Source organism: Gavia stellata, chromosome 17 (assembly GCF_030936135.1).
Source record: "Gavia stellata isolate bGavSte3 chromosome 17, bGavSte3.hap2, whole genome shotgun sequence".
Taxonomy (NCBI): Eukaryota; Metazoa; Chordata; class Aves; order Gaviiformes; family Gaviidae; genus Gavia; species Gavia stellata.
In genome coordinates this window covers 9,548,123-9,575,239 of record NC_082610.1, presented here as the reverse complement: position 1 = coordinate 9,575,239, position 27,117 = coordinate 9,548,123, and the positions used below count along the sequence as shown (strand labels likewise).

General features: G+C 38.2%; 2 protein-coding genes across 2 annotated transcripts in view; one reads left to right on the top strand and one right to left on the bottom strand.

Moving 5' to 3' along the window:
• The window catches only part of CCDC73 (coiled-coil domain containing 73), a 107,444-nt gene that overhangs the window by 3,339 nt on the left and 76,988 nt on the right, over window positions 1–27,117 (top strand).
• PRRG4 (proline rich and Gla domain 4) lies at window positions 8,287–14,530 on the bottom strand. Its single transcript, XM_009814183.2, has 5 exons — window positions 14,425–14,530; window positions 11,297–11,460; window positions 9,997–10,045; window positions 9,184–9,319; window positions 8,287–8,515 (listed from the first exon to the last, which is right to left on the bottom strand). Exons 1-5 carry the CDS (start codon window positions 14,528–14,530, stop codon window positions 8,287–8,289), a joined length of 684 nt encoding a protein of 227 aa, XP_009812485.1.

The window sequence follows — 27,117 nt, the reverse complement described above, 5'->3', positions numbered from 1 at the left end:
GAAGGCTATGTGGTATGTTACAGCTTTAACGGTACCACAGATGTTATACACCAGGATAGCACCATTAAGGGTCCTTGTGCATGCAGCAGCAGGTGTTACGGAATGGGGTGATTCTTCATAGGGCCAGCGGTTGCTGTCTGTGCTTTTGGCATCCTTTTTACTGCAGGTACAACAAACCTGGCTCTACAAGGCTTTTCCAATGTCTCTCTATCCCCATATGCCCTCTTCTTCCACAGAGGGCATTGTTCCTGTCCTTTGCCTTTCCATAACACATGATGCCTGGTTTTGGTTTTGTCCTGGCTCTTCCCTCGTGTTTAAGTGCCAAATTTTTTTTTTTTTTTTCTTGCATTAAGAGGCTTTTGGATAAGTCTGTAAACTGTTGGTTTTGCAGCAAAACTTGGTATGCTTCAGGGCAATTTTTGATGGGCTGAAAAGAATCATGGAAGAATAGTCAGATGCTATGGATCGGCAGCTTCAGCTGTTGATAATTGAAGAAAGTAGTTAAAGGCATGGCGTGTGGTTAACACTGCAAATCTGAGATTACAGCTTAGTTGTTGAAAGTGGACAAAAAGGATTGTATCTGAGTTCATAATAGTGCTTTATTTTGGAACTATCACGGTATCATAAATAGTTTGCTAACATAGACAAACATCTTAGTGGTTAGCTTTCAGTGGCTAACCATTTATCAACAAAAGCTCTAGAAATGCTTAACAGTTAGCCTTGTGCAGAGAGAATGAATCTTCACAATTGTTTGAAAACAGTGTTTCGGAGACTTGAGGACATTCTTTTTTGAAAACTAATGTTTCAGAGATAAAACATTCAAATAATTTGAACATGTCTGATCAGATGAAGTTTGAAGAAGTTCAGGCCAAAGCTGAGCTGGGTCTGATTTACTAACATTCTAAAAAGAGCGCAAAATAAAATTTGTGTAGTGTCTGTTGAACCCTGATGGAAGGTGGGCGTCCACTGACAGATCGTGGATGCAGCACCTTTGTGCAGGCTTTGTATGTGTGCTGCCAGGCTGTGGTATCTTCCATGAGCAGCAATGGGTAAGTAGATCAGGTATTATGCAGTAATAACATGAGTCTTGGTTAGGCCTATTATTAATCACTGACTGGGTTTTTTTGTTGTAATTGTGATTCTGACCAGACCTAAAAATTGCAGTTGCTTAACGGATTAGATTTTGCATTTAATTTGGCACATGGCCTCTTTAAACATAAAGCTTGACATTAAGAAATGTGTAAATAGGTACGAAAGGGCTGCCTTTGAAAGAACACACTTGATCTTGGAGCCTCACAGCAAATACTCTCTTTCTTGGCATTTCTTTGCATATACTAGTCTGTGCATTTATTTGATAAAAAGCTTAAGTGTATGTACAAACAAATGAAGAAAAATCTTCAGAATTCATTCTATTAATCTAAAGTTGATCTACTAAACCACGGTACTTCTCCGGACCTGACAAGAGATGACTGAGCTGGTAGAAAGCTCCTTGCAGCAATGAGATGGAAGGTCTTGTTTCTTTCATTTTCCCAATCCTCCTTCTGGTCATGTGGTCCCACACCTTCCAAGGCGCCACCACCAGCACTTGTGTTGATTCAACTCACCCACTCACAAGAAAGCTGTCTGTGTTTTTGCTGGATGATTCACGAAGGGTTCTAGTAAGCACCAGAACTGGTATAAGGTAAGTAGGAGAAATGTGCAATGACATGTAGGAAAAAAACCCTTAAAACTATGAGTTTGTTCAAGGGCAAAAGTTTTATTTAACAGGGAGTATTTTATTTTAACTCTTACTAGATATTTTCCTTTGTATCGTATCCATGCTGGGTATTTAACATTAGAGACTGAATGTTTATGTAGTCAATACTTAGTAGTTGCTGATCTTTAGAGCAGTTAAGTTGAAGCTGCTTGAACAACTTGAGCAATCACAGGTGTTTCTTGTTTCCTAAATGAAGTAGGCACTGCATCAGAAGTTTAAAACCTATTATAAGGCCTTTTTGAAACTTTATTTAACTGTACCAATTTCTAGACTGAAATATTTTTCCTGATCCTTTGAAGTCTGGCTGCTACCTTTAAAGTGTGGTCTTCTAGAGGCTCCCAGAATGTAGGCAGCAAGATGCCTGCATTTGATGGTCCCTTTTGTTTCAGTGTTTCTGTAGTCTAGGTGCTATGCAAAGAAAGCAGGAGGGAAAGGATGAGCTCAGGGCCTTGCTATCTCTATGAAGAGACTAGGGAAGCTGTGCAAGAAGGGTGGTTTTCAGAGAGTGGGAAGGGACCAAGTGCTTGGGAACCATGTCCAGGAAAGAAAAGAAAAAAATTAAGCAGCAAACAGGTGAGTGTGTGCAGTAGCAGATTATGAATAGACACAGAAAAAGGAATCTGAGGATGAAAAAAAAGTTCAATAGCAAATTAAAGATAGAACAATAAGAAAAGAACAAAAAAAAGAACAGAAGGAAATAAAAAGTTAAATGTAAAGCAAAAGTAGTTAATGTAGTTATATATATTTTCAACATGGACAAAAATTACTGTATCAAAAATAGCCAAAATACATTTGATACGGTTCTGTTATTTTCCATGTAAGCAATTAGTGTAGTTGCCATTGTAAAGTTATGTAAAAGCTAATGTATTTTACGGTAAATAGAGGAACGGTGTCCACCTGTTGAAAATTTGGGGAGGTTCTCCCACAGGGGTCAAGAGCAAACTAAATTGTAGCTTAAACACTAATGGAAGTACTATTGCTTCCCTTGTTGGTACATCATAGGACCCGCTGTTCCCAGCTGGGGCTAGTCTTTTGCTGACATTTAGTATTTTGCCAAATTAGTTAGGACACTTTTGCAGTAACTGTTTTTGATGTTTCAAAGTGAATGGGCTGGCTTTCTATTAAATGAACAGAGATTAAAAGTTAGATGGGAAGCTTTATTAATCTGAGTTTTGGCTAGCTTTTTTAAAAAAAAAAAAAAATTAAGTAGTGTCAGAATGCTGTAAATTTGCTCAGCTTCCATATAATTTTCAAAATTGTTGAAATCCAGTAGATACAAACTCCTTTTTTTGTAGCTGGGAACTGTATAGCTAAAGTTACAATATAGTAAACAGATGACATAAAAGACATTTTCCAAAGAACTGAGATCCTATTTTCCCAAGACTTTTAACGAGAATGAAGCATCTTTACCCCACCAGCTGTATTCCAAGTCTCAGTTCAGTTGACTGATTAAAAAGCTTCATTGGATGCTCAAATATAGGAGGAGAGTCTGGTATTCTTTGGAGAGCTTTAACCAGCTAGCTCAGCTCGTCTTGTGTGGTTGGGAGAAAAAGCACAAATCTGACTTTTGTCTTCCAGTGGGCAAAACAGGATTGGCTTAATTTAGTGTAATTTGCTGTGCTACAGTATTCACTCTGTTTAGCTGCCCTCATCTATCCCTCCTGCCTCTCCACAGAAGTTTTATCCTCATTGCACAATCTGTACTTCAGATTGAAATAACCATTACCAAATGAGGAAGTCCTGCTTCCCATGTTTCTTTTGCATGCTTGTTTTGGTCCTCACTGGAGTGATCTTGCTCACTTCACTAACCCTAAGAAAGTTGGTATTTTCCAGCTACATTATTATGTTAAATCTTCTCACCAAAAGTCTGGTGGAAGTCAAGGAAGATGGAAGGGTACAACACCTGGTTCAGTTGGCTTGTTTGTCTTGAAGACTTTATCTTCAGTGACGGCAGGTCATCGTTCAGAACCTCAGATGCTTAAGTGAACTAGAGCAGTGAAGTAGGAAGCTTCTGTCTAGAGTAGAAATCGCCAGTGTTAAAAGAAAACAAACGATGAGCCTTTTTCCCTGTCGATAGGTGCTATATGGCATGAGGAAGAGTGCATGCAGTTACCAACTTCATTTAAAAAAATAAAATCTAAAGGGTTGTCAGAGGTTTTTTAACTTTTTATCATAGGCTGAATTAGCATTTTCTCTTTGCTATGATTAACCTGCATAAATGTTTATTTGGAAGTTGTTTTACAAAATAATATAGAGACTAGCAGAGTTTAAAATACTGCTACCCCTCCTCCACCAAAATGACAGCACTTAACATCAAAGTTAGAATTAAAATATAACCAGTGACAAGTGCATTCAAAAGGCTCCGTCAGATGAGCAGAAGGAAATATGTTCATAAGATTAAGTAACAAGAACTGTGTACACAGTTCCGAAATGACTGGAAACAGTCAAAAGTTACCACCTGAATAAAGAGTACGGTATTTGGGAAGATGTGCTTACGATTTTTGAGAGGAAAATACATCCAAGCTCTTGACTGTGAAAATGATAAGAAATTTGTATGCGATAGGAGTTAATTGAAAGACATTTACAGTATAGAAAGAGCAAGCTTGAAATGTTTGAAAGTTGGCTTTTAAACCTGGGGTTTCCTTCCTATTCTCTGTACCACATGGAACAAGTGAGGATAGTACCAATAAAACTTTTATTGGCAGATTAGACTAGATAGAAAAGTTTACTTTTTTGTTTGTTAAAAAAAAAATAAATGTTTAAATGAACCTGTACTGTTGATCAAAGTAGTCAGTGTTGTTCATAATCTCCTACCGGTAATTAATGCAGTTTATTCATGTCTGGTAATCTGAGGAAAGACAAGGAATTTTCCTATGCTTTCCAAATTTCAAATATACTTTTTAAGGGCAGATCAGCCTCAAACATTCTAGTTAATATAAGCAGGCATCATTAAAACAATAGAATACTCTAAATCAGGTTTGGCAACAGCATTGTGGTAAAAAATCTGGCAGAGCATTATACTTTTTATTACCTGACGTGATCAGTTATTTCATTTTTGGCTCCAATCCCAGTTCAGCTGAAGTCAATAAAAAGCTTGCCATGGACTTTGATAGGACCAATGCTTCATGACTCACATTTTCATGAACTGTGGTGAGGAAGTACACTTCCATTTGGTACTTTGATTTTGCTCTTTTAATGAATTCACAAAAAACCCCCAACCCCCTAATAGAAATACATACTGCTTATAATACTATTCATCAGAGGAATTGATAAATCAAATGGGTGGTTTTCTTGTTTCGCTGAAGCAAATAACAGGTTAAGTGATTTATTTTTCAGTTGACAGAGCCAGAGACTGCTTTTCTGACCCTCAGTTATTTGCTCTAACTAATAATCTGTCCTGATTTATAAAAAGGTGCATGATGCTGAAAGGGCAACACAGGAAGTTTTTGGAAAATTGTTCAAGGCGATGGCTAGCAGCATTTAGGGATATGTTTAAACCTGTTCTGAGAGAAACAGAATTTAAGTACTACATAATTTTTCCCAGTGTTTTGTTTAGACACTTCTGTTTTCAACTGTCATAGTAGAGCTCTGTTAATTCACTTAAAATATACTGCCTTTCCTACTGGCCCTTGAAAGAAAGTCCAAAAGTCAAAACACTGATGATTTATATCTGTACACAAATTAGATTAAACTTGCTGCTGCTTTGGTCCTCAAAATCTACATCCTCCTCCTTCTCCTTGCACCTAAGGACACTTATTTGCCGTTTTCTGTATTCTAATAGCAACTGCATTTTCAAAGGAAATTGCATGTAAAATTTGGAAATGTGGCAACACTTCTGAATTCACAAGTCACCATGGTCTACCCCTTGTTGATTTTTTTTTTTTTTCCTCTGCTAACCCTGATGAATCAGTTCCAAAAAGAGACAAGATATAAGGTAAGAGTGTCTTGGGCCAGGAGTCAATGTATGAAAGAAGAAAAACAAACTCAACCCAAACAACTGCTATTCAAGGGAATTTTCTCCCTTTATAAGGAGAGGTAAGTTTATGTTATGTTCAACTGAATTTTAAACTTTGCAATTTATTAATAATAAGCAGAATGTGCCTTGCAAATTGTCAGTTACATGCAACCAGTATTTGAATGTCAGTCATTGCATATTTTGAGTATCTTCAGGGTCTAAAGTGCAGATTCTTTGAGTAAATTTGAAGTGTTATCCCGTACAGAAGGTGCAGTTTACTGCCTAAAGAGCTACAGCATTGATGTTTAACAGTTACACCATCCTAAAGTTTTTACTGATTATGAAGGTCAAGATTTTTGCTTGCATTGCATGGAATCATTTGCCAATGATTTGTAGGAATAGTAGAAGAATCAAATTTCAAGTGATTAAATAGGTTTCTGTACAAATTCTGTAGTTTATTTTTAAAACCTGACTTTGCCAGAAGCATACATCACTGTAGTAACACTCAAGAATCTCTGAACTCTCACAAGCCCTGTGAAATCCCCCTCCTTGAAAGTGCTCCCATCAGTCCCGTTAAATTAATAATTTTTGAGTCCCAGGAAAAATCTAGAGAAAATTGTGCTCTATATCTCAAGATGCACATTAAGAAACTTAAAAATAGTTAGCTAAATGAAAAGGAAATATGGGAGAAATGTTTTTGTGAGCTTATAACTCTGTAACTTCATCATAACTCTGTTTTTTGGTTATCAACAGTGATCTCACACAATTCACTTATTTCAGTCTTAGAGAATAGAAACCTCTAAGAACTTCAAAATGCTTTTTACAAGTAGGGCAAAAGTGAATTGAAGCTATCCCAACAAGGGGATTCCCCCATCTCTCAACAGGAAAGAAGCTGCAAGGAGGTTTGTACCTTATCAAAAGCCAAATCTGATGCTGAAGCTTTAGGAGTAAGAACAGTCCTAGGTCCACTGACATTGTCAGGATTCTATGTGTTTTTCAAAGGGCAAGACCTCCTTGTGTAGCATTTTCAATGTACCCTCTTTATATTCCAAGATTTGGAGCATTTTCTTTACAAAAGCATTTACAGATTAAAAATCTCATAGCAATCCTCTGCATCTCACTCAATAGCACTGGAAGTTCTAGCATGTTAAAAACCGTAAAATTAAGTTAAATGTTACGTACAAATATTCAGCCTTTATATTATAAAGTGCATGTTAGGTACCAGATTAAAATATCATTTGCTGCTGTCAGCATTGGTCAAATGGCAGGGGGGGGAGGAAGGTGTTAGTCTTAAAAAAAATTTTATTGCATGTGTCAAACTCTATAGCTACCATAATACAAGAAAATGCCAGCCTGATACATTGCCTGTGAGACCCCCTAATACAGCTTGCTGTAGCCACAGCAAGCCTTTTCCCCTACAGTGCCATTTGACTAAGAGGTAAAGGGACAGCAACATCGGTCCGTGACTTGCCCAGCCAGATCTGGAGGCCATAGAATGCAGGGGATTGATATTTTGGTAAGATCTAAAATTAAGGGTGGCTACAACTGGAGATACAGAAATTGCATTGGAACAGTTAACCAGTAACTCCCTGAAATTCTTTACTATTGCTCTGTGGATACTGATTATTTATCTAACATGTTGTTTCATTCTACTTAAAGGTATTATTTTGTCATCCCAGTGGGGTAATAGATACTTATGCAAAGTGCTTCTGTGGGGTAGTTTGGCCTTTGATTCTACAAGCTAAATGTCTTTTTCAACATTTAAATTTTTGAACTGCAAGAGAAACATTGTTTGTGAAACCTGGGTACATTTTTAACAAGGGACAAATCTCTAGCTATTTGCTTAACATCTCCTGACCCATAGTACTCTACTTGTTCAGCCCTAAATGCCAGGTCGAGGTGAATATCAAAACTGTCTAATAAAAGTATACTTTGTCTGAATGGGTAATGAGCCCATTAATGCAGTTAACAGTTCCTTTCCATCCAAATTTATAATCACAAAAATACAACAAATTCAGTAGTGTGTTAACCAGCGAAGTCTAAAACAAACCAGTGTAATCCAGAAGCAGTAATATCTATACATTTGAAAGATCAAATCATGAAGTAATTTTCATACTCAAATCTATTACTAGAATGAATAGAAAATTCACACAGCAATGTAGTGAACAGATGAACAAAGTAGACCTCTTACAGTGGTTTAAAGTATTGATAGTCACAAAAAAAGTGCCAATAAAATCAATTAAAATACTGTTCCTTCTAAAGAAAAAAAAAAGAAACTATTAATGAAACATTAATAGTATGATGGGATGGCTCAAAGTGCATATGGAAGAGGGTGGCAGTACAAAATGTACTCCTTATGCATTTCCTCCTCTTAGCACAATAACCCTGTGCAAAGAATAGTCCTGCAGCCTTTGCAACAGATCACCTCTTTTCCCAAATGGGATTTTCACTTGTTCCTAGTTGTGCTGAAGATCTTTCACATTTTTGTAAACTGTCTTGCAATATGCAAGGTAGCACACACTTTTTAAAAAAGTATGTTATGTTTCAGTAATGCCCCCTCACTCCAGGTTTGTGACTAAGGGGCAGGAAGTGACATAGACTTTTTAAACACCCGTGCCCCTTTTGGGGGCCCTGGATAAGGGGGTGGTGGCACATCGTGTTGTCCATCTGAAGTCACTGCTTGCTCATAAGTTGGTAGTCCTGAATCATCAGTTCTGAGAGGAAGTGGGTTTAAAGAAAATTCTTCGTGCCTTCTGAAGATGCTAGATGAATTATGTCTTCTATTTCTTACATAATCCAAGTACCTAAACAAAGTTAACAGCATTATAAGTGGCCGCTTCTGTTTTAAAGTGAAGAAACAATACGAAGTCTTACTTGTATTAAAAAAACAACCCAAAACGAACAAAACCACTTGCCTTCAATGATCACAAAGACCAGAAGCCAAATACTCTCCAAACCACAGGCTAAGAATAGCCCAGTAACGTGAACTTCATAGGGAAGAGGAAGCACAGAATCCTCTTGTATGCCTTTCAAGTTTAGGATAAAGGAACAAGAAGGGCTAGAGAATTGGTGGAGAAGCATTTCCTCCAACCTACTTAACTTCACATCTGAAGTAGACTATATGCCATGAAGAACATACATCCTACTTTAAAGAGCAAACAGAACACATTAGGCTTTCCATTGCAGGCCCCAACCTATTAAAATTATTCCATCTTTTTAGTAAGAATATTTTGGAACCAAGAACACACAAAAAAAACCCAAAGGTTATGTCAACAAGTGGTGGTTTACGTTTTTGCGTTCTTAACTTCAGCATAACTACTGCTAGTCCTCACCTCACTTTGCTTCCAGGAAAGTAAGAACTCCCAGTGGATTCTCTGAGAATACACTTAGACCAACCCACAGTGAACACTCTTAAGCAAGAGTTTGTTTTGGTGTTTGGTTTGGGGTTTTTTTAAGCAGTGAAATTCCTTACCCTGGTGGTTGCCTTGATTTGCATCTGCTTTTGCAGCAGTAGAAGATAACCAGTACAATTATAACTAGCAGTACTCCAGCAGCAACTAGACTGATGAGAAGTCCTGTAACATTAATCTTTTGTAGTGTCTCATCACCTGAAGATAAAACATTGGTTATTTTCATTATGTGTTTTTTCCATCTATGTAGTATACACCATACACTGTGAAATACCAATTTTGCTGTACTATAAGGCTGTTCCTTTCCACAAATGTCTAGCTTGTGGTGACAAGCTGTATCTGTGCAACACAACCCGAGAGTATAATTTGCATTCAGCTTAAAGCAAGAGTGAGTAGATATTCCCTTTTCTGTACATAGAACTGCTGAGATGTCTGTCTTCTAATGCCTTCCAAATATTACTTCATGTACTTGTGACCCTGATCAGGCTGTAGATCTTTCCTCAAGTCATACTATTTTTTTTGTAAAACATCTGGCATAAGACTACTCTGAACCTGAATGAGACTGTTATATTCCTATTAAAGGGGCAGGGGGGGTGGGACAAACAAAGTTTACCAATTGTGTAATAAAACAAAGAAATGGACAACGAAATTTATATTGTTTTTACCTACAGACTTACAATGGATCCCACTGTAAGACACTTCAGTGAGTATGTTTTATCGTATCAGATAACGCAATATATTTGCACAGTTCACGGTGAATTTCAGTAAAAAGATCAATTCTGATTTTGCTAACTGCATGGTGTATTTTTACGAATGTACTATTATAACAAACATAAAATATCGCAATATAAGAAAAGAATAAAAAGATGACTTACCTATTTTTATTTTAGGGCCTTTAGTTGAATAGTCTTTCCAAAAATCCATCTATAAAAACACAAAAGATCAGATTTGAGAGCTGCATAATTGGCAGGCTTATTGACTTTTTTTAAATATGGTACCGTGGGCAAAAATTAACAATGGCATAAACAGAAGCAAATCCTGCTGAAGGATTTGTACTTGCTTATCCCACTGTATCTTCCTCATACATTCAAGTTTGCATAAAAATTACAATTTCACAAAGAAGAAAATGCCAGCTGGTGAAAGAGAAAAGTGAATTCAACTGTCCAATGTTACCTCATATTTCTGCCTGATTACAGTAGAAGTTAGCATATATTCTGACACTAAAAAAGTGCTTACAATTAATCTTTTTAAATCCCTACAGAAGAGTATTAATGAGGCAAAGTCAAGTTCTTAAGAATCATTTGCATGAACAGTATCTGAATTGCTATCAGCTAGGAAAAATAATGGGATTCATTTAAGAGAAAAACCTTTATGCTGCATGACTGTTACGCATTAAATGTGTTTAGCTAAAATTTCTACTTTTGCTACCCAGCAAAAGACTCTATCAGGATTCCAATTTAACACTGTCACCTTTTTCTTAGGAAAATGCTAACAATGGCAAACTACCATTTTCACCTTCAAAATAGGATTGTATTCCTTGCTCTTTCTGCATGTTAGTGCAGAGCACACCTAGAATCACAAAGAGATTCTTGCTGCATGCAGCAAGAGCCAGTCTGCAGACAATCATCACATTCCATGATTGGGCTGAAACATTTCTTATGTTTTTTTCTCTTTTTTTATACCAGGTTTCTTCCAAGCTGTGTATAGGTAGCTATTTAGAACATAATGCTATAAGAATACACAGCAATAGCTAACTGCAGATTTGCTCTGTACTCCTCTCTTCTAAAACACTTCTTTGGCATGACACAAGGACACGATCAGCCAATTAATACATAGAGCATGTGGAACACACTCAAATTGGATGCTGAGAAGTTACTAAAAAAAAAAGATTCTAAAAACATACGTATACCCACAAGCAGTACTTCTGAAGTTTCATTTATATTTGTTTACAGAATTGGAGCCCTTCTCTAAAGTCTTCAGGACAATAGTACATATTCAAGTGTATTCACTGTGTATCTAGAGCAATAACCCCATCTAATTGGAGCCTCTGCTTTTACAGTAAAATAAGCAGTTGTTATTTTAAGTGCTGTTTTCAGAAGGGCTACAGTATTTAGATACAGTAATGATTTAGTCAATAACCTCCTTCAGTATATTAAATTCAGTTTGAACAGCTACCGTTTTATCAGGGTCTTCAAATACTTCTCTTGCTTCTTCATAATTGCACAGCTCTTCAAAGCATTCTCTTTCCAGGTTATCTGCCGTGAATGCTTCAAAATCAAATCTGTTATTCAGAAGATGTCGTCCAATGAATAAATTGGCCTCCTTTTCTGATGTGAACACTAATTAAAAAAAACAAGTTGATTTAAAACAAGTTAGGAAAGCTAAATTTGGTATTTTTAAAGAATGGTTCTTCCCCTAGCATGTCTCAACTACATGCAGGAAAGAAACATCAAGGTCTCCTCCCAAAATGTCATCTTTGCTGCTAACTTTTCTAACTATGCAATATAAAATAAACATATTTTCCTTTCTCATAAAGGATTTCAGCTTATACTGGCCGAGAGAATTTGATTCTCATGACAGCTGCTGTTCAAGTTTTGGTGTTATCCCTTCTGGGATGTGGGCATCAGTTTTTTTACTAGTGCTCTTAATAGCAAAGTAATAGTCACATAAGGCAGAAATTCAGTCAGATCCAAACCCAGCGAGATGCTGACCTACTGGAAGGGGGGGGGGGGACACCCAACAACTCTTCATTCTAAAGAATCTTCGATATACATTTATCAATATTCTGGTGAGTTCCAAATTTTGTTTACAGAATTTGGATTTTAAATCATGGCAGCAGAGTCCTATTCATTTTACATTTACTCTCTTTTCACAATTGTGGCAGCAAGTTTTATCTAAAGGTTGGCATATTGCCAAGTTTGTTTATTTTAAATCAGTCCATGATAGGAGTTTTACTGACAACAGGCACTTCTGAAGATATTTAATTCTTTTCTTCCTTCCTTTGTGCTTATTACAGGCTCCATGAGGCCTCCTGGAGTAAGTTGTGAGGTGAGATTCCAGAAGAGTTAGTGAAATTATAGAAGGCTTTGGAATACAGGAATGCATTTTCTCACCAGGCATTTTCCATAGTCAAGTTTTAGCGTGCTCTTGCTACAGCTTCTTAAAAAAAAATCTTTATATGACAGAACTAGTTTTCTGGCTTGGTTTTCAGTGAAAGCCTAATCTGTACTCCAAGAAATTCAGACTATTTGGTTAAGAAAAATGACTAGAGGATTATTTTTCCAAGTGTAATGCAGATACAGCATTGTTACATACCAAGCCACATGGCTAAAAAAGGAGATGAGATTCAGAATAACGTTATTCAGCTACAAATTAGCTCTGTGTTCTTGTTAGCTTGTTTGGCTAGATTATCACATCATTCAGGAATTTTTACCCTAATAGTTACTGTTGGATCTTGCAATGGTATCTCAAAATGGTTTGCTCTCTGAAAACTAAGAAAACTGCAGTTTAACTTGCATATTGGTTGTGTATGTCTTATAATATTATAGTATATTGAAGGAATACTACCGTATATATTTATATAATATTAGAGCATATATTGAAGGACCCACATGTGCGCACACATTTGTGTAGGAAGGAAATCTGTTATTCTAAAGTAATTGCAAGAAAATCTAAGCTTAAAACATTTATGCTATATCTAAGAGTAACCAGGGAGAAGGACTTCATCCACAAAAAACCCACAAGTGGAAAGGGAAAAGAATTACATGGAAAAAATTATTACCAATATCTTGGTTGAGTGCAAATCACGAGAATAACTTCAGTCTTCTGAAACAGTGATCTTCAGTTTTGCTCAGTACTGTTTCATTCCTTACCATGCAAGTAGTATTCACTATACTTCTGAATTAACTTAGATAATTGATGCATTTTAATTAACATGGAATGCATAGGCAAGCTGCCTGGAGCCTAGGACCCCTAATTCCTAGTGATACATGCTCCTTTTCTCTTTGAAGAGTCTTTATCCATTTGTCTGCATTTTTTTCACTTTGTAGGACATAGTCAAAGTGCAATCTCCACCTCGGAATTACCTACAGCCTGGTGATTAAGATAGTATTTGGAGAATGAAACAGATAGATTTGAACTCTCTCCTATATGTGAGGGAACTGAATGCAGTCCTTAGGCCATGGTTCAACAAAATGGCAAATCCTGTTTTAGGATGCTTAGCATTTAATTAAAAATGCATCTACACAATGGGCTGAATTTCTGGTAACTCTGCTGGTAAAAGATGTTCAGAAAATGCTGAAGGAGTAACGTCCCAAGGCAGGTACCCCATACTCTTGGCAACTGTTCTACTTAGTAAATTATTGGATAAAGAGTTGGGCCCCTCTCTTTCCAGCTCCGTCTTTAAAGGAGTGATCTGGGCCCATTGTCAGGAGAGGGCTCTATGCTGTGAACGCACGGGAGGCAGCTTGACGTTTTATGCCCCAGAGCAATATGGATTTTAGTCAATAACCTGTCTCAAGCATTTTTCTGCTAGCCATGTTTTCTGCTCAACATACTGCCCTGAAGGAGCCTCCTGCTCAATGTGATGACTGTTTAAAGTCTGTCTTAAGGTTTCAGCACTCCTTATCCACTGAGGAGACTGGACAGCTAAGTTACAAATTCCTTTTTGAAGCCTTGATGCTTAAATTTTAAGCATCACACAGCTTAGCATCATAGTGCTAGAGTCCTTTTGGGGAACTGCATTTGTTTTTACCTCAATTCCTTTCCACTTCCCTCCCTCCAAAGTGAAGAACTGCAATAGCAGCACTATGTTTATCTTTCAAGGTGGTGTAAGGGTATCTGGTATTGAGAAAAAACATCAATCTCAAAAAAACCCAAGCAAATAAAGCCTTTCAAATACAAAGCAATTTTAGATAGACAAGTAAAACTGTGATACGCTCAAATAGTACCAAAGCAGTACTGTCTTAATACAGATTTCAAACTTTTGGAATTTTGATGTTACTTAGAGGATTCTGTTTATATCAATGACAATAATCCTAGAGACCTAGAGAAAGCTCAGTTGTCTAAATCTGCACTTACTACTGGATCTGATAAATACTTAATATCAACACCCAAGTCAATTATCAATCATTTCAGCAAAAGATACTCAAATATTCTGAAATTAGGCCTAACACAGCGTAATTTTTTACATTAAGTTAAAAAACCCCAAAACTATTTACATACATAAAAAGATTTCTCAGCTGAAGCAAAGTTAGATACAGTCTTATTTTAGAAAACATAAAATCATGTTAAAAGTAAGTTACCGTCTTTCCATTCAGGTTGCTTCAAGTTATTTAATCTCCCTGTGCAATGGGGAAATGCAAACATCGTCACATGTAGTTGACACAGCAGTACCAAAACCGCAAACATGGCGTGGTATCTGTCAGGCAGAAACTAACGTGAGTTTAAAAAAAAAAAAATGACAATGCAATCTTCCGAAGTGTCAGTGATGAACCCTGAATGAATCCTATAAATGAAGTCATCCAATGCAAGCCCCTACATGCAGTTGAGGCTAATGGATCTCTGGAAGAAAAACCGCGATGCGATCCAAACTGGTCCTGCGTGTCTCTTGCGTTCTCGTTGCACAACATCCGCACTATCACCCGGGCCGCTCTCGCCACGGCCGGGCAATACCCTCGGCTCTCCCCGCCCGGGGAAGCGGTTGAACAGAGCAGCAGCCCAGTTAGCTGGCGAATTAATGGGGAAAGATCACGCACAATGCACTGCGGGTACGCTCTGAAACTTTAGATAGCCAGGGTTCTGCTGCCAGAGCAGCTACTGCGGGTTATAAAAGCTACTCGACGCCAACAGACGGACAGAAACCATTTTGTCAGGAGAAAGCCGCTGCCAACCTCCTGACGCCCAACGCTCCCGAGGAGAGTCTGCACTCTCCCATCTAAGATGACCGTAGAAAATAAGACCTGGATTCTTCCAAGAGACGCCCAACACCGAGAAAAACACGCTCGCCGCCCGGAGCGGAGGCCTGGGGCGACCGCCCGAGGGCACCTACGACGCCAGGGGAAGGGGCGCCCCGCGGCCCTGCCGGCAGCTGCCCCGGCCCCGCCGAGTACCCGCGGCCGCCCCCCGCCCCGGGACCGGCCCCCGCTGTCGGAGCCGACTCGAGTCGGGCAGGCACCGGGGGAGCGGGAGGCGCCGGCCAGGAAGCGCCCCCCGTCCCGCCCGGCGCTGGGGCGCGCCCCGCAGCCCGGCGCGGCGGGGAGAAGGGGCGCCTCGTCTCGCTTCCCGCCGCGCGGCCCTACCTGCCCCGGCGAGGCTCCGGCGGCGATCTGGTTAGGGCGGCTGCCGGGGCAGCGTCTCTCGGGAGCGCTGCTGCCGCCGCGCTTCCTGGAAAGGGCGCGGCGGAGTCACAGGGCCGTACCTGAGCCGCCCCACGCCCGCGCTGCCCGGGGTCCGCGCCTCCGCGGGCGGCGATGGCGGCACCGGCGGGCAGGGGCCTCCCCGGGGCGGGGAGCGGAAATGCCCCTCGAGCCTGAGAGGAAAGGGGGTCGGCCGGGGGCGCCGGGGCGGTCGGACAGGGAGCCGAGGCGGCGGTGGTGCTGCTGGGGCTCTCCCGCGGGCCCCGGCCGGGGCCGCCTTTCCAGAAACCTGGCTGTCTCCTCGGCTCGCCCCCGGGATCCCTCTGAGGGTGAGGTAGCGGTCCTTTCGTCTCCTGTGAACACCTTTTACTGTTAAAACCGACTTCCCCCCCCCCCCCCCCCCCCGGCTTAATCATGATGCTGAAAACCTGGTGTGGCTTTTTACTCCCCAAAGGTAAAGCCCTTGGTCTAATGGCAGCGCTGTGGAGAGGGGTGCCTCCCTAATGGCGGTGAGGCAGCGTACCTTGTAACTAGCTGCTTATCCACAATTAATTTCTTATCTAACAGCAAACTAGAGTGGTTTGGCTCCACCAGGGCTTTCTGTCTAGGAAGCTAACCACAGGGGAAAAAGGACCAGCATAAGTTTTGCACATGTGAAGATAACTTTGGTGTGGGGTTGTTTTGGGTTTTTTTTAAATCAGTGAAGCAAACCTTAACATATTTGCAAGAGGCTAGAGAGTGGCAGATGTGGTTCCCTGAAATGGAAGAGGTGGGTCTCCACTAGCACACACCTGCTTCAGCTATAGCTCTGGGGGCCTCCCTTCACTCTCCTTCCCAGGGCGGAGGAGCAGCCTGGCACGGGGGCCAGGTTCAAGCACATCGATCTGTGGCTGTTTTGGCTTCCCCAAAGGACAAGAGAGAAGCAGTTGAGTATTTCTCACTTGCCTTAAGAGTATTTTCTCAAACCATGTGTGATGTTTGGGAAGGACAAGAAGTGGTACTTGGAAAGCCTTTTAAAAGGTAAGGTTGAGAATGCGTTTAACACAGTGTGCTGGTAACACTAAACATGGAGAATTTGGGGATGGGTTGGGTTAAAAATTGTACACCAGAGAAACCCTTGAGACATGTGGGTGGGATGATTTTGCTACCAGGAAATCCAGGCACTGAGAGTGACTTGTGTCTGTGTTAGCATATCTCCTGTAGTGACTCTGGATTGTGTTATTTATTCAACTGCGAGAGTGACTTGTGTCTGTGTGACTCTGGATTGTGTTATTTATTCAACTGCTGGAGTGACTTGTATGTACGGAAGCGGGAAAGAGTAGAACAAGGGTATTGAATAACATTGGTGGAAGTGATCAGATATTCCCCAGAGAAAAACAGAAACTTCTGATGTGTGAAATAAGGAGAACTGTTTGGAGGAATGATGACTGTAGTTAAATATTTACTTTATGACATCAATGCACTGCAGTTAAGAGGTGCTTGATGAATATGTAACTTACAAGCTGGGGTGGCTCTAATGCTTTTTAGATGGCGGAGATCTCAACAGGAAATTTTGTAGTATGATTGTGTATGTGCTTATAACACAGTGGAGGACTAAGATAACATTATTTTATGAGAAAAGTGCAGTGCAAATTGTTTGTTATCCAGATAATACTAAGGAGACAAGAATACTTAGTTGCTACATGTTGGAAAACAGGAGGAACTGCCATTACTTTGTAAAGGACCTTACAACTTCCTCTTGCATGCCTCTACTCAGCCCTCACCCAGAGTTCCTACATGACTGTCTCTGTGAGGATGGTGTCAACCAGCGAAATCCCTGCCGAGAGCTACAGCACAAGGGCGTGAACGCACAAGAACTCTGTGGTGCATTTAAGTGTAAGTAAAATACCTGCATGCGTATATGGAAACTTTTTATGTGTCATAACAACTTTGTATGAGGAACCTCTGTTGTACAAGCAACAGGTAAATCTCCATTGTGTTATGCCACCATTGCATATTGTTATTAAGAGAGAGGGAAAAAGATTTTTAGAATTGCTTACGTATGTTGTTTGGGGAGTGGAAGTGGATCCCCACATCCTCAGGGCAAGGGTGACCCCTGAGCCCAGTCCTGCCTGCATCAGAGGAGTAGGCTCCAGGCTCCTGGTGTGGACTAAGAAACCCATCAGCCCTATCCGAACTCTCTGCTGGACCTCACCCCTGCTCTGAAAGTGGAGGAACAATGCAGTAGAACTCCGTCAGGAAAGGCCATCAGATCTTTAATGCTCACCAGTGGTTACTCAAATGTTTTTGCCTGCGTGGATCTTAGCAGAAAATTTGTGTCTGCTGTCTGTGTGTGCACGCATAGTGGAGATTTTTCAAAACCATACCACACAAAACATAAACAGTATACGTTATTTATTATTGAGATTTAACATGAAAAGATTAAGTTGTTATATGCTGGAAAACAGGAAAGGGTGATCTTTATCTTGGAAAAGACTCTTTCTCCTATGTGCCCCTCTGAGCTTAGCCTGTGTTCCCACATGCCCATCTCTGTGGTTTTGAGGATTATCTGTGAAATCCTCCCTGAGGGCTACTATACAGGGACACGGATGTGTGAAAACTCTGTATTGTGTTTATATGTTAGTTTCTATGGAAAAATGAGTGAGAAGCTGTTAATGGCAAACATTGTAACAAGTGTGCTGAGTCCTCTCGTTCCTTCTTGTATTAATGAGTTAAACCTTTCTTGTGTTATGTCATCACTACATATCCTTATTAAGAGAGAATAACAAGGAAAGACTCAGCAAGGTTTATCCCCGCCCCCCATCAGGTGTGGATTGACCCCATTATTCCCAAGGTAGGAGCCACCCCTGTTTCTGAACTATACCTGAATTTTTGCTGTCCCAACCCTAAGACTCAAGTTTGCTGTTTAAAGCGGTATTACAGCAGCAGATGTAAAGAAGACAACAGTGTACGCAGCTTAAGCTAATTACTAGATAAGGAAATATTAAAATTTTAGGGTTATGCTATACATAATGACTAAAAGTGTGCTTAAATTCTGGTTTGTTATACAGCTCACAGAGAAGGTAAATGTAAGAAAAAAGGGTGGAGCAAGTGCTTAGAATAAACAGAATATCTCCTGTGTATATGCAGTTTTCAGCATGGCAGAATGATGAGTATCTTTTGCAAGTTACTTTCCTACTTGTGAAGTAATTTTTCAGGTAAAATAGCCTTGATTAGCAAGCTATGTGAAGAAGCTCAGAAAGATGGAACCATCAATAAAGATGTTATTTTCCTCAACCTATTCAGATAAATACCTGTAAATAATATACTAGGTATGTAATTAGAGATATTCTGAGAGGTGAAAAATAGGAAACTAATTCAAATCACTTGCTTTTAACATCGGGTTTCACATTTCTAAAAATATCTCTAATTTATTTGCTGTACTGGCTAATATACTTATTTACCTGTATTTTAAAACTTCACTCATTGCAGTGATGTTTGGTAAAATATTGTTGGAGAAATTAAATATGATGCTGTTGAAGAACTGAACCAGAACTACGTATTTCCTCGTAAGAGGAGGGTGATATCAATCTAAGATGTTTACACAGTAATTATTTGTTTCTGCATATATTGATTACTTCGCTGCGAATTAATTGTTGTCTATTCATTTTTGCATAGTAAAGGACAATACGCTTTACTGATTTCTGATTAGGAGGACTTTGGGTTAGGAATGCATCTAATTCCTTGTTAACAGTGTCCCATTCAGATTGTGCTATCAAGGATTTTCTTTTGATTGTTTGATACAGAATCTTGGTAAGTAACACCCTTTATCTCACCCCAATATGCAAATATATCCTACCATAATTTGAGTATTAAACTTCTTGTATTTATTGTTCAGTTGCTCATGTAGTATTTATCAATTGATATGATAAACTGTAGCTTGGACTTTTAAGCATTTGAATAATGAAAACTACACAAATACATAATTGAGAATGACCCCTCTCATGGACTTCGTGAGTGTGTGCATCTGGTTTGTTCTTTGTAACGGTTTATTTGATGTCCTGAATCAAATGGTTTAGATTTGTCCTTTATACAAAACTATGCGAAGTTCTCATGTTTGTTAACTAAATTTCTGTCCGGGTAGCTTGATTTAGAAGTAATGCTTTTTTACTGAACTGACATAACATAGACTTTAATTACTGGTTTTGGACAGTTAACATCAAAGGGCTTTGACTATCCCATTCAGCAACAGGCACTTCAACAAACAAGTGAACCGTATCAGAATCTTGGATAACCCTGTTATCCTGTTCCACATAGTACATGCTGTAGCAGAGGGTTATTTTAGACCAGCTCATATTTGTAAAAGAGAGTTACTTTCTTGAGTACCCCCTCGTGTCCCTTATGCCTTCCAGCAGAAATAAAGGCCTGGTTTTCCAGCTATATTGGTTGGTCTAATAAAAGGTATGGTAAATGGTATCACGTTGTTTGACAAATCATTGTCAATTATATCTTTATTTGGAATCAAGATTACTTTTGTAATGATGCTATAATAGAATTTTAAGTGCATTTTAAATGTGCTTAGATTTCAGATACACGTATCACTTTGTGGTTTTAGTTAAGGCTATCACTTCATCCCCACAAGACATGAAGTCTTTTAAGTGTTGGTCATTTGGAATTAAGAGGTTGAATTCAGCTGATAAACTAACTTCTGCTGAGGTTATTGCTTTTCTCTTTCAAAGGAGTGTTTTTTTCTAATAAAAAAAAATGCTGGCACAAATATCCTATGGAGTATAGGGGGAAAAGCAAGAAAAAAAACCACACGTGAGAAAAATTAGTTTTTTAATAGCAAAATAACTAGGATTTTAAGGACAGGTTCATAGATCAATGTCAAATGTTAAGTTTCAGAATGAAGCAGAATTTTTCCTAAAGATTATTAAAAAAAAAAAAAAGCTTGCACCTAATTTGAATATTTACTTATTAACCACTAAGCTGCTGAGGTAACTTTTACTGTTCAGAAATAATGGCAGACGGTTGTAATAGCACATAAATAACAAAAGTAATTATACATCCAATTAACAAAGTTGGTTATTGTCAGCATACTAATCTTTATGGGAAAGTTATTCAACTAAAAATGCTTACAGAGGGTCAGTAAAAGCCTTGCAGGGTTCAATTTCACATATAGTTGCCTCTGTATTCAGTATTTGAAAGGGAATGGAAATGTTACCAATGCTGATGGGGAAGCAAACACCCACTCTGATTTCAGTAACAGGCCCAGTGCTCTCAGCTGGTGAGCGCTGTCAGCTCCTGCTGAAGGCACTGAGAATGCTGCTGATTTAATAGGATTAAAATTCTGCATTGTCAGTTGCTCAAAATATGTTTAGATGCAGCAAGTTTAATAAGGCTGAACGTTTTTTGTCATTGTGAAGACTAGTATATTGTGAGACTAGTATGTTGTGAGACTTGTATGTATGTGTCCTGACGTGAGAATTCCAGGAAGTGGTCCATGGAAAACTGTCAGTGTAAATTGGCTCATTTAAAACCGTGTGCTCCCAAATACACACAAGGTAAAAAAATTGATGTCAAAACCGTCTAGCAGTGTGATGAAAATCTGCTTCTCGCTTTTCTTGATACAGTTTTGTCTTGTTTTGGTGAGATACTTCTTGACTAGCAAAATCATCTTGTTTGGTTTTGGTATTTAAGGTCCCTAGGCAGGAACAAAAATTCTTGGCCTCAAGGGGTGTGTGTGTGTGGGTGAAATCTCATTGATGTGTACAAATATTTGAAAGAAGGATGTAAAGATGATGAAGCCAGGTTCTTTTCAGTGGTGCCCAGTGACAGGACAAAAGGAATGGGCACAAACTGAAACACAGGAGGTTCCTCCTGAACGTAAGGAAACACTTTTTTACTGTGGGGGTGACTGAGCACTGGCACAGGTTGCCCAGAGAAGTTGTGGAGTCTCCATCCTTGGAGATATTCGGAAGCCATCTGGGCAGCTGGCTGTATGCTTGGGGCCTGGGTGGGGGTGATGGACTGACCTCCAGAGGTCCCTTCCAACCTCAGCTATCCTGTGATACTGTCTGCTTCTCGTAGAGCAAAAGCCCAGATGTTTCAACGTCATTTCAACTTTCTAAGATCTGGTGTTAATATTTAGCTCCTTAACTATTGCTGTTGCATTATCTTTTTTGTCTCAGTAACACGTTTCTCTGTACAGTTGATATCTTGGACTTAATTTCCTTTTCTTGTTCACACCAGAGGGAGCTCTCTGGTGACCTTTCAGCTTACTCTTGCAGCTCTGCTTTCATTTATAATTCTGATTGCTCCTGCTGAGAATCTGTTATCAAAGTATACAAGACAAAGCTGTATAAAATGTGTCTTGAAAATATTTCATTTTCTAATAAAATCAAACTTCTGAGTTGTTTGTAGGTCAAGTAACGTAATACCAAATTGACAGCTTTGGCTATGTTTTAATTTTGTCCAGCCGCAGCAGCAATGCAGACTTCTGACATGCATAAATCCAATAGATATTGATGTTTCTGTTATGCTTGGCATTTATTTTGGTAGCTGTGGAGATATATTTGTAAACTTTGTATTTGTTGCTGTGATACAGTCAGTTTCTATTTGGTGTGTCTTTGGTTGATCCACAAGGAACTTGTTTGTGATTGTGGGAGGGTTGCTTGAAGACTAAAGGTGAGAAAGGGATTTTTAGGAAGTTTTCTTTGGACATATGATCTTAAAAATTCAGTTTATTTCCACTGGTGAGTAGAAGCCAATTTTAATTGGGTGAGATGCTTATTTATGTCCTTTTATCCAAGCAGACGTAATGGTTGATAATAGATCAAGTATTTACCGGTTTTCATGATTACCAATTTTATAGACAGTGGTGCTAACGTGTATTTTTTTCCTGCATATTGTAATTTACTGTTCTTTTATGTTGATTACAGTTTAAAGAGCAAAGTGAATTTTATTGAATTTGAGGAAGCAATTGGTGAGAGTTTTCAGGTTTTTGGTCCAAATGAAAGAATGCCACATGTGAGGTAAAGTCAGCACAGGTCTGTTGATGATGCAGTTATTCTTTGCTGTGGTCTAAAAGGTGATTCTAAAAATATTTGTGGACTAAGATAGAAGCAAAGATTTTTCTGAAAATCTTATTAAGATCAGTGATGACAAGCTGCCTAAATAGTCTTTCTGCCTAAGAAAAAATGCAGAAAATTTAGGTAAGCAGTCTCTCTACAAAGAGAGGTCTAGTGAAGAGTACTCTTTTTGCTTTGTGGACCCCAAAACACCACTTTGTTTCCAACAGAATAGTTTTAGTGACTGCATCTCAGGTGTGCATACAATTCTTGACACTTAAAACAAAGGCAAAATATTTTGTAATGGATGCCAAACTCTTTAATGCTTGACAAGTGTTCCTTCTCAGAACGTAATCTGTATTACCTTAAGCAGGTAAGCGATTACTTGACTTCTGCTTTAGCTCAGGAAAAAGGGCACGGATGAACAACGTGGCTATGGAGAATCTGTTGGATAAATGATATTGTAGATACCTTAAATCATTGAGGTGGCTCATGAAGACCAAGTAGTATGCTGCATGGCCGTTGTGGCACCTGTAACTGTCCTGCCATTACTGAAGGGGAAGTTCATATGAGTAAGAAGGAAACAGATGAGTTTGGATCAGAAGTCTGGGCATTGGTCTTGTATTCTAAATACTCACAGCATTCTCATGATGCCATTGTCATCTGACTTATGGGTGTGCAGGCTACTAACGTGTACAGTGGCAAGGATGATAAGCATAGCCTTATGTTGCCCCATTCATGTAAAGTTTTTGTGGTGTATTGGAAAAGGCTACTGAGTCTTGGCTCAAGATGGTTTGAGCATGCTTTCTATAAAATTCTCTTTTCTTTTTTTCTTCTTTCTTTTTTATCTGGAAATTGTATAGTTGGATATAGTTGGATATGGAGTTACCTTGATCTTGGGGAGCATTTTTTTTCTTTAATTTAAAAAAAAAAAAAGTCCTGGGAGAGGGGAGTAATGTGGTGTTTTCATTGGAGCTGTGACAGAAGGAGTTTGTGTGACATGGAGGATTGCAGAGCCCTTAACAGCCTCCTCCATGAATACATGAGGCCATTAAAAAAGCAATATTGGTAAAAGCCTATCAGAATTTAAATTTTGATAAATGTTACACCATTGGAAGGGACTCCATGCTGTGCCATTTTAATTATGGGGTGGATCATAGATTTTTCTTACTTAAGGGAGAGGATTTTTGGTGATGGTTTCTTTGATTATTTCACTATTGACTCGTTTCCTCAGGTAGTTGAGATCTTGTCTTCTACTTAATTTTTATCCAGACTTCCTTTTGTTCTGCTTCTTTAAGTCCCCCTAGTGGGGGGAGATAGAGTTGAAGTTTGTTTTTACTTCTCTGTGCATTAATGTTCAATTGTTTCTCTGAGCAAAGAATGCATCTTATTTTGTCTTTGCAAATTATGGCTAACATGTTAACGAAGATGCTCTGTGGACTCACTCAGATTTTTTTTTTTTTTAACAAGCTGCTTGCTAATCAAGCAATAAATTATCTAAACAAGTGAAGAACTTGTTCTGCTTCTTCCTCTCAGTTGCATTTTGCAACTTTATTGTCAGCAGTTTTGAAAGAGAAGAACTATTCCAGTGGAATGGATTAAACAGGTAGGTTGAATCATGATATGTGAATGCTTTTGAGACAGTCTTGCTTTTCTTCAATACAAACTTTGCATATTTAATTCCTATACTCTGTGTGTCTATAAGATATTATTTGACCAACCAAACAAGAACTTCCTATTAACTTCCTAGTGAGGAGATCAGCTGTAGTTTCCCCCATTGTTTATTTACTTACTTGTATTCCACTTTTTCTTCTTCTTTTACAATGAGAATAATCTCATTATAAGAATTCAACAGAATTCTATTAAAATAAATTAAGGTGGAGCCTATGAAAAGGAGGTGACTTGAGGAACTAGTGCAAAGATGAATCACCGTTGACCATGTAGGACTTTTTCTGTCTTTGGTGTGTAACTTGGGGAAGAATTTTGTGTTTGGATTTTTGTGAACCTATGAAATTAATGCAAAAAATATTCTAAGCTTTTATATAAACAATATTTTCAAGTTGAAAATAATTTGCAAGTTCTAAGTGATTATTTAGGACAATCCCCTTAGATGTCATTGTTTTCCAAGGATTACAAAAGTAGTTTGGCCCTTTGCATTCATGGATTTTAATTTTTTTTTTTTTAATTTTATACAACAAGGCATTTTTTTTGTAATCAAAACTGTCAAACAGTTACAGATCTTACTAAACGGAAACTGGTGGCATTCACTTGGGAATTAGTAGTAGAGGTTAGAGCTTGAGATTGGGTTTATAGTAACTGCAGTGCAATTTCAAAAATAATTGTCTTCTGATTTAGTTCTTAAATTTTTCTTTAGGAAAAGAATAATACAGTAAATTGTGAAAGATGGTAGAAATTGAAAAGTCAGCCATTTAAGTTTAAAAACTAAAAAAGATGAAATTGAAATAGCCTGTGTCTATATTGATATAGTTTTGGACAGGATTACTTATTTGTGCAGGGAGACAGGAGCCTCATGAAATAGAATGGACTTTTAATTGTCACTGAATGAGGGATGAGAAATTATATTCCCTGTTTAATGCATTTGAGGTACTTGAGGAAAATTAAGTTGTAGGAGGCTCTGTTATGAATTTTCTTACTCTTTTGAGCCTTTAGGCCAAAAGTGCATGAAGGACTTGACACTTCTAAAGAACTGACAAATCTAACTTTCCTTATGTTATAAGCTCTTGGATTCCACTGTGGTATTCTTGTATTTGGTCCAGAGCTTACATTCACCCAAAGCATGCTGTTGGCTAAGGCACCTAGTCTTCCTCTGAAGATACCAGGAGACAGAAAATTCACTATTGCCATCAGTAGGTTTTTCCAATGTTCAAATGTCAAAGTTCTTTATAAAAATGTTTATGACTTATTTTTTCAGTGAGAAATATGTTAGATAAAATTATTATACTGTTTATGCAACAGAAGGCTAAATAAAAATACTATTGGCATAAGCTGACTTTGGGGTGGTTGACTTTGCATAACAGAGTACTAAAGAATGTAAATAAAAGAATATAATGATGCAATATGGAAGTACACCACATGAAATACACTTACCATACAAACAGATATCAAAACATTGGATGCATAGGAAGTAAAGAGAGTAACTTTGAGATGCTTTGTAAATTCCTCTAAATACCAATACACACATGAAGGTATCTAGACACCTCAAGGTACTTTGCCTCATTCTTAAAACTAAGTGGATGATGCTTTTGAAAACTACAGTTTCTTGTTAGAGCAATCAAAAAAACATTTTTTGATGCAGATACCTGTATGTATGAAAGCATAGACACTTAGGGACACGTTACAAGCTGCAAGAACATAGGTACAAAAGTAATACAGTCAGAGTAGGAAAAAACGAAGACTAAACAATATGCTATTTAACTAAGACTATCAAAAATTACTCTAGAAAAACTATTTTCAGATACTTTTTTTCTATAGACAGCTTTATTATATTGGGTTTATATAATCCATTTTTTCAATATTTTTGTAACATCAGAAAATGAAACAAAAAAACCCCAATGTGCTACCAGACTGCTTTGAAAATGTCTGTTTAGGATTAATTTAGAGAATTCTTTCAACCAAAAAGTTTGTGTATATATTTATCACTTTAATAAAGATATATTCAATTAATTTTGAAAACCAGAGTAGAAAATTAATTTCCCTCCCACAGTCTTAATGAAGAAATAAAGAAACTAATTTCCCATTGCTGTTAGAGGGGTAATCCACTCCTTCACATATTAAGAAATTAATGTAACACATCCAGTCAGCCAAAGAGTCTCCAATTCTTCCCCCCCAGTCTCTTACACCAGCTTATTTTGTGTAATACAATTATGAAAAACAAAACTGAAGGAGACTTAAGTCTTTCTATGTCTTTTGGATGTCAGTTATGTGCTAATTTTAGGTCTGATGCTGTTCCCAATAAAATCATCCATTGAATTTGATAGTACTTGCTAGTTTTGGTTTTCTTTTAGCAAAAAAAAAAAAAAGTATGTTTAAAAAGAAAAAAAACCCCTAAGCACCCCACACCCTTTTTTAAAAATGTCAGAAAAACATTAAGGAAGAATTGTGACTGACTTTATACACTGTTGTAGCGTTTGTGGTTTTTTTATGTGGTCGAAAGGTCATCTTTTTATTTGAGCTAAATAGAGAAGAAAGATATTTTCTTACTTTTATTTAAAAATTGTTTTGAATCTGATACGATTTTTTTAATGCTAGGAATATACTTGAGCAGAGTTTCATAATTGAAAACCAGGTCAACAAGTTATTTTAAGGTATTGGAAGTGGGTATTTGAGAGATGCTCAGAATTACAGTACCAGAAATTATTTTCTTGTCTTAAAACACACTTTATTTTACATACATAAGCAGCTTGATGATTTCTTTTATTATTATTTTTTAAAATAGCACTCCCTGCACAAGCGAGGCACTAGCTGATGGTACACTTAATGTGTAGGAAGAAATTTTCTTCCTTAATGTAAGGAAGAAAACTATGAGATTGGGTTAATGTTCCTTTAAGGAGACAGTTCAGATTAAAAAAAA

Coding starts and splice junctions, on each gene's coding strand:
- PRRG4 (XM_009814183.2), bottom strand. CDS start 14,530: ATGTTTGCGGTTTTGGTACTGCTGTGTCAACTACATGTGACGATGTTT. Junction 10,046..11,296: donor TTGAAGACCCTGATAAAACG/GTAGCTGTTCAA, acceptor GTGTTTTTATAG/ATGGATTTTTGGAAAGACTA. Junction 9,320..9,996: donor AGGCCCTAAAATAAAAATAG/GTAAGTCATCTT, acceptor TTTTATCTTCAG/GTGATGAGACACTACAAAAG.